This window comes from Mobula birostris, chromosome 7 (assembly GCF_030028105.1).
Source record: "Mobula birostris isolate sMobBir1 chromosome 7, sMobBir1.hap1, whole genome shotgun sequence".
NCBI classification, from domain to species: Eukaryota; Metazoa; Chordata; class Chondrichthyes; order Myliobatiformes; family Myliobatidae; genus Mobula; species Mobula birostris.
Window position 1 is genome coordinate 142279564 of NC_092376.1, and position 8095 is coordinate 142287658.

Below are 8095 nucleotides of genomic sequence, written 5' to 3' on the forward strand. Positions count from 1 at the left end.
CACATTTAACTTTAAGTGATGAAGATTTACTACCTTTACTACCTAAAAATTAATCTTTTCTCATCTAAAACTATTCCATGCTGCTTGATATTTTGAATAGTAGACTACGTCATTAAATAGTTGGTTAAGTCTGTCCTCACAGGCAAGCTAGGGCATGCAATATTCAAGATGAAACTATGCAAATTGCTGATTAGTTCAGCAATCTCTGACTATTACTATTCATTAAAAAAAACACAAATCAGCACTTTTACTGTTTGTACTTCAGGGAGAGGCTGGGGATTGGGCTTGATATTCTCTTTAATACCCTATTTCAAGTAATTAGGGTAGTATTTAAAAACTATGTATATAGTTCCTACACATTAACTCAAAGCACTTTTTGATCAAACTAATGGCTCATATACCAAAAATGCTTTAATATTTATAAATATTGCTTACTTTTCCTCACAATTTTCTCCACTCTTTTCCCTGTTATACAGGTTCAAGCATTCACAACAATACGTAGTTTTACTGGCACTCTGGTAACATACACAACTGCACGGTCGCGGAGTGTGTCGGCAATATCGGAACCCAAGTGTGGAGGAAAGGTAAGTAGAATTTATTCATAATAGTTCCAAGGTGACACCAGGAGAAGTAACATTCTCAGAACTAGGACCCGACAATTAGCGCTAATCAGGCGTCTGTTTAAATAATACAAGTAACACAGAATCTCCGAGTCTACCAAAAAACTTAATAAGCTTAAACACAAGCACCAGGAGACCGCATTACAAACAGTGAGTCATTTGAGAAAAATGTGTGGAACTCTTAACAGCTAACGAGTCTTGTTAAACAACAATTGGGGCAGAGCTACAATGGTGCTCGACTGCGACCCTTCCGAGCTCAATGATGTCTTCACAAAGGTACCAGTGGATATAGGTAGGACACTGTTTGCGGATGATGGGGCCTTGTGGAAAAGAGGCAGGAACATGGACCATATAATCAGGAAACTACAAGAAGCAATTGATGACGTGGTGGAGTGGGGTTATGATTGGGGATGTAGATTTTCAGTAGATAAAACTCAAACTGTATTTTTTACCAGGAAAAGGGTTGAGGTAGGGAAGAAGTTAAGGATGTATGGGGTTGAATTAGAAAGGGTTGCATCATTTAAATTTCTGGGAGTTATATTTGATTCACGATTAACATGGGCAGACCATATCAGGAAAGTTGAGGAGAAATGTAAAAAAGTAATAAATGTGATGAGATGTTTGACTGGTAGGGAATGGGGAGCAAGTTGTTCAGCGTTGAAGAGAATGTATGTGGTTTTAGTGAGATCTGTGTTGGATTATGGAAATATAGCATATGGATCAGCAGCTAGGTCTCTTATAAGGAAACTGGATGTGATTCAGGCTCAGGCCTTGAGAGTGTGCAGTGGGGCTTTTAACCAGTGTCAGCCCTACAGGTAGAAATGGGAATAATGCCTTTGGAACTAAGAAGGATGCAACTGATGGCAAACTACTGGGCTAACTTGCAGGGGCACAATGATTCTCACCCTACTAAAGGAGTGTTGCAGGAGTGCTGGGAAAATGGGAGGTTTCAGAGGGATACCTTTAGTCGGGTAGGGAATGATATTGCGAAAGAATGTGGAGTATTTGATCTGAGGATAAGTCCTTCAGTAGTTTATCCGGTTGTAGCTCCATGGAAGCTTGTATGGCCTGACATAGATTGGCATTTGTCAGAGGTAAAAAGGAAAGAAAAATATAAAACAGATTTGGTAAATGCATTTAACTGTCACATGATGGAAAAGTATAGTGATTATACTCACATTTATACGGATGGTGCGAAGGAACCTGAAACAGGGGTGACAGGGTTTGGGGTGGTAATACCAGCAAAAGAAATTGGAATCAGCAGAAGAACATCTAATAAGTTAGGGGTGTTTACAGTGGAGATGCTGGCAGTGTTGGTTGCGTTGCAATGGGTGCAGAAAGCCAGACAAGCCAAAGCATTGATATGTTCAGATTCATCCTCAGTTCTAGCAAGTTTAAGGTCTTTTCACACAAACAGTTGGCAAGATGTACTTTATGAAGTCCTTCAGTTAGTTACAAGAATTGCAAATCAGGGAGGTCAGGTAAAATTTCTATGGGTTCCAGCACATGTAGGGGTGAAGGGGAATGAGAGGGTGGATGAGATGGCAAAGAGGACGTTAAAGAAAGAAAATGTGGAAATGCACATTAGTATCAGTAAAGCAGAGGTTAAGTGTGTAATCTGGGAAAAAGTCAACCGAATGTGGCAAGAAAGATGGGACATGGAGGGGAAAGGGAGGCATTTATATCAAATACAAAAGAGTGTTGCAGTTACTAGGGTAGGTAATGGAAACAGAAGAGAGGAAATTGTGTGGACTAGGTTAAGGGCTGGGGCATTGTGCATTAAACAAAACATTGAAAATGATAGGGAAACACCAGACAGGATTGTGTGAGGAATGTCAGGAAGAGGAGTCAGTAGAACATGTAGTTTTGTGTTGCAGGTGTGACAAGAATACACATAGATAAGATGTTAGCTGTCCTGTGTGATCAGCAGTTGGTCTGCCACCTGTCTTCAAGAGAGAGATAAGGAAGATAATGGAGCAGCATTTGGAGATCTGTAATGAAGGGACGGGAGAGAGAGCTGTCTAGAGCGGCTCCCCCTTTGAACCCTGAACTGTTTGAAGTGATGGACAGGCGATACCCCAGCAGGGGGATAAAAAGGGACAGGTTCACTAAGGCAGGACACACGACACCACAAGGTAACAAGACCCTGGAAGCGGTGACCCCCCCGCAAGTCAGCGGGACTCGTTTGGGAAGGCTGGTTGCGGAACCAAGCCATAGACGCACAGGGTGGAAAGGTACGATCAGCGGGAACCCAGTGTGTGTCCACCCTTGCTTGGGTGCCAGGTTCACTGCAGAGGATCGACCGCATCTGGAGGAGGGGTCACAGTCGGTGACCTCAGGTGACATCACAAAGGACTCGCCCGAAAGCTGCTTGTGAGCAATATCGCAGGTCTGTGTGTGGAAGCCGTTTTGAATGATCATTCGTTCTTGTTCTCTCTCTCCTTCCCCCCACATTGTCCATCGCCACGGCAACGATTACCGCGAACTGAACTAAATTGGACTGAACTTTGCGTCACTTTGAAATTGGTCATTTACCCCTAGACAACGATAGAGCTTGATTGATCCTGTTATCTTAATTCTGTGCACGTGTGTTTATCATTGCTGAACTGTTGCATTTATTATCCTTTCGATTACTGTGTTGCTTGTTTCTTTAATAAAACTTTCTTAGTTCTAGTAATCCAGACTCCAACTGAGTGATCCATTTCTGCTGGTTTGGCAACCCAGTTACGGGGTACGTAACATAAGTGGGGGCTCGTCCGGGATTTTGAACGCTAAATTTGGGACGGAGTAAATTGATTGGGTCAAAATTCCCGAAAGAAAGAAAAGACAAACAGCAGAAATGGAGGCTGAGGAATTTATAAAGGCGCCGACCTTGGAGGCATTAGAGGATGCCAGGAAATCGGAATTGGTAGCTGTGGCCAAACGGTTGAATCTTGCTAAGGGGAAGTCGACAATGAGGAGAGAGGAGATACACAGAGCTATCGTAGAGCACTATGTATCTAAAGGTGTGTTTTCCCAAGGCGAGCTGGAGGTGGTGTCTATTGAAAAACCTGCTGGAGACGTGGTACAGGTACAGCCTGAAAAACTGAGACTCAAGCACGAGTTCCGGGTACGGCAGTTGGAGCGGGAAGAGAAAGAGAGGGAGAGAGACAGTTGCAGCAAGAGGAGAAACAGAGGGAAAGGGAATTCAAGTTGGAGAAGTTAAGGATAAGGGCAGAGCAGGGGCTCGTGCCGAACCAAGGTGGAGGGTTCCGGGCGACCCAGGAGGTTAGGCTGGTTCCCCCATTTGACGATACCGATGTGGATCGGTATTTTCTCCATTTCGAAAAAGTGGCTATAAGTCAGGACTGGCCGAGGGATAAGTGGACTGTTTTGCTTCAGAGTGTACTGAAAGGGAAAGCCCAAGAAGCTTACTCGGCTTTGTCCGCGGAAGATGCCCAGAGGTATGAGGTGGTGAAAGAGGCCATCCTCAGGATTTATGAGTTGGTCCCGGAGGCATACCGGCAGAGGTTCTGGAATGCGAGGAAGCAGTGGGACCGCACGTATTTGGAGTTTGCCCGTGAGATGCAGACATATTGTGAGCGTTGGTGCACCTCAAAGGGGGTAGAGGGGGATTATGACAGACTGCTACAGCTGATCCTGATTGAGCAGTTTAAAGGTTGTGTCCCTGAGGGTATGAGACCCTACCTAGATGAGAAAGAGGCAGCCACGTTAGCCGCAACTGCTAAGTTAGCGGATGAGTATGCGTTGACGCATAAAATGAAGTTTGCCCCGAGTAAAGGCTACCAGAAGGGTAGTCAGGGCGGCGGGGAGAGTCCGCCGGAAAAGTCAGAAAGTAAGCCGGGGACTAGTGAGAAGGATAAGGTAGACCGGGAGCAGTCTGGCAGGAAGTCTCCGGGGGTCGTCTGTTATCATTGGGGGAAAGTCGGACACTTTGCGTCCAGGTGCTTTGCCCCAAAGAAGGAGACGGGAAAAGGGAAAACGGCAATTTTGACTGGCTGTATCGAGCTGGTACACGAACCGCTAGGGAAGGACAGGTCTGCCAAAGTTCAGGAAGGGCGCGAGAGGTTTATCTCGGCCAGATTGGTGTCAGTGAAGGAGGGGTTAAAACCAGTTCCAGTGTGGATCTGGAGAGACACGGGAGCGTGTTAGTCACTAATACTGAAGAGTGTATTAGAGTTTAGCTCAGAGACCCAGACTGGGGAGGTAAAGGTCAAAGGTGTTGGGGAAGGGACAGAGTCAGTCCCTTTGCACCAGATACACTTACAAAGCAACCTGGTCTCTGGACTAGTCACGATCGGGGTGAGGTCCGAATTACCGATGAAAGGCGTGGAAGTCTTGCTCGGTAATGACATCGCTGGGGGAATCGTGTTCCCAGTCGTGAGATTGACAGGTCAGCCTGCCAGCATTGAGGCTCCACCCATGGACTCACAGGTTCATCACGGGACCGCGGTAGTGAATTTAGCTGAGACGTTTCTGCCACTCTTGTACGAGACGGGGGTAGAAAATGAAAAGAAGGAGTGTAGTGAGACAAGAGGTAGTGAGGGAGCTGAGACAGACTTAGCAGTAGCCAGGAAGGAATTTGCGCAAGCGCAGGAGCGAGATGAGGGGCTGATGGTTTTGGCAGAGACAACTCTCTCTGACACAGACTTAACAAGGGAACTAGTAGGCTATTGCGTGGAGGAGGAAGTGCTAAGGAAGAAAGGGAAATCAAGTACAGTACACGCAGATGAGGAATGGGGGGTGGTGCAAAAGAGTTATGAGGATGAGATTTTTAACCTGGCCCACAAGGTACCCCCCGGTGGACATTTTGCGGTGCTGGAGGAAACAGTTGGTGGAATCATGAAAGAGGTTTACCGGCTGCCCAGGGGGGAGGATGTTATTGATTATGGCCGACGCGAACTGAGACGGTCACAGGCTTTTGATATGCTAACAAACCTAGTCGGGGTTAGCGTGGAAATCAATGAAGCTAGGGTCCCCCCGATAAGAGAGAAAAACCACTTTGAAAAGATGCGTATGGTATCGACCAGATGGGAGAAGGCTATTGTTTTGGCCAGGTCTGCTGATAAGGTCTCTCCCTTAATCCCCGAACAAAGCGACTCTTTAGGAGAAGTAATTAAACGACTCACACCCGTGTGTTTGATTGTCCCGAGGCGATGCAAAGAACTGGGACGTTGGGTGGTGTCTGTTACAATAGGTCAGCCTAGTAAACAACACTCATATAGAATGAGTAATTCAGTGACTAAAGGGCTGACGAACACAGAGGTGTGTATTGGCAATTTAATACGGCTGTCTGAAGCCAGCTTGATAGTGAACCTTGAAAAAAATGAGTTCGGCCACGCGAAGGTCACTTACCTGGGAGTTGTGGTGACACAGGGGCAGCTGGCAGCGATGCAAGCTACAGTGCGGGCTATCGCTGACCTCCCAACCCCGACAGACAAGAGGGCCCTCAGAAGGTTCTTGGAGATGGTGGGGTACTGTAGGAAGGTTTGCAATAACTCTGTGGTCACTACCCCCCCCCCCCACTAAGCCCTTGCGAGAGAAAACTAAGTCGGAATGGGACGACCCTTGTTATTGTGGTCCGGGACAAAACCAAATGAGAGGTTACATTGATCGCAATTCATCAGTGTTTTTGGCCACTATGAAGTTTGCTGAGTTGGAGCCTGGTCTAAGGGATTATTAATAACACATATAAAAGGGACGGAAAATGTGATTGCTGACTGTCTGTCAAGGTGTTGACAACTTCAAACTCGCTGTGTTAGCCAAATAGCTGATAAAGATGTATACTTGTGTGTGTATCAAATAATGTATTCATGTTTGTAATTTTTACCCCCCGGTAAAAATCCTTAAAGGGGGGAAGTGTGACAAGAATACACATAGATAAGATGTTAGCTGTCCTGTGTGATCAGCAGTTGGTCTGCCACCTGCCTTCAAGAGAGAGATAAGGAAGACAATGGAGCAGCATTTGGAGATCTGTAATGAAGGGACGGGAGAGAGAGCTGTCTAGAGCGGCTCCCCCTTTGAACCCTGAACTGTTTGAAGTGATGGACAGGCAATACCCCAGCAGGGGGATAAAAAGGGACAGGTTCACTAAGGCAGGACACACGACACCACAAGGTAACAAGACCCTGGAAGCGGTGACCCCCCCCCGCAAGTCAGCGGGAGTCGTTTGGGAAGGCTGGTTGCGGAACCAAGCCATAGACGCACAGGGTGGAAAGGTACGATCAGCGGGAACCCAGTGTGTGTCCACCCTTGCTTGGGTGCCAGGTTCACTGCAGAGGATCGACCGCATCTGGAGGAGGGGTCACAGTCGGTGACCTCAGGTGACATCACAAAGGACTCGCCCGAAAGCTGCTTGTGAGCAATATCGCAGGTCTGTGTGGAAGCCGTTTTGAATGATCATTCGTTCTTGTTCTCTCTCTCCTTCCCCCCACATTGTCCATCGCCACGGCAACGATTACTGCAAACTGAACTAAATTGGACTGAACTTTGCGTCACTTTGAAATTGGTCATTTACCCCTAGACAACGATAGAGCTTGATTGATCCTGTTATCTTAATTCTGTGCACGTGTGTTTATCATTGCTGAACTGTTGCATTTATTATCCTTTCGATTACTATGTTGCTTGTTTCTTTAATAAAACTTTCTTAGTTCTAGTAATCCAGACTCCAACTGAATGATCCATTTCTGCTGGTTTGGCAACCCAGTTACGGGGTACGTAACACAGGAAGTATGGGATACAGAGGGAGATGATGAGAAATAAATTAAGGGAGTTGGGGTTGCAGGAATTCACATTAAAAGGGTTGCTGGGCATGGGTGAGAGAGCACAAGTCCGGGTATTTTTAGCGTTTTTAAGGGGTACAGGGGTTTTTTATAGAATATGACGAATAAACAGGAATAGGATACTAGAATGGTCAAAGATGGGAGGGTGAAGTGTAGGTTTGTATATATATATGTGTGTGTGTGCGCGCGTGCAATTGGGTGAAGGGATTTAGAATGTATGTCTAGTGCACATTCCGGAGCAGAGGGTGGTGGTATTGCACCATTAAGCTGGATGCCGACCGCCGTAAAACAAGATACAGACAGACAGACCCTTCCAAGCTGATCTGAGGAAACAGCTTACTTTCTCTCTTTTTCCTTTTCAAGGTGGATGGGGCTCGGTCAAAGACCTTGACCTACAGCTACATTCAAACTTCAGTTCTTTGCGGCGGTGGGACCCACCCAGCTTATCAACTGGCTGTTTTACGATATCCCAAGAATGTAGTTTGTGTCTTCCCTCTCGTTGTGAAAGGGTGACACCTCTCTGTCCCTTTATTAGGGAAAGAAAAGCCCTGCAGTATGTCGAATTGTCGGGTGAATGATTAGTTTTTGTTGTTATGGTTCTTCTTAGAAATGTTGCCATTGTTTGCATGGTGCTGATGCTGAAGTAAGTGGGAGAACGGGTGGGGAGAGGGGGTCATTGCTTTGCTGCTGCTT

The 8095-nt window shown here is 46.2% G+C and overlaps 1 protein-coding gene across 3 annotated transcripts; it reads left to right on the forward strand.

Annotated features, from left to right (window-relative positions):
* Positions 1–271: 271 nt before the first annotated feature.
* Positions 272–7232, forward strand: LOC140200838 (uncharacterized). 3 transcript variants are annotated; one of them, XM_072264466.1, is made up of 3 exons: positions 272–314; positions 477–584; positions 2498–7232. In XM_072264466.1, the coding sequence occupies exon 3, from the start codon at positions 4941–4943 to the stop codon at positions 6147–6149; it is 1209 nt and encodes a 402-aa protein (XP_072120567.1). In that variant the 5' UTR covers positions 272–314; positions 477–584; positions 2498–4940; the 3' UTR covers positions 6150–7232. The 3 variants fall into 3 exon arrangements, with proteins under 3 accessions (XP_072120567.1, XP_072120568.1, XP_072120570.1); XM_072264467.1 differs by lacking the exon at positions 272–314 and having other exon boundaries at positions 460–584; XM_072264469.1 differs by lacking the exons at positions 272–314; positions 477–584 and adding an exon at positions 839–912.
* Positions 7233–8095: the final 863 nt, after the last annotated feature.

What these genes read in the sequence shown, in the direction of transcription:
- LOC140200838 (XM_072264466.1), top strand. Translation starts at nt 4,941, where the DNA reads ATGAAAGGCGTGGAAGTCTTGCTCGGTAATGACATCGCTGGGGGAATC.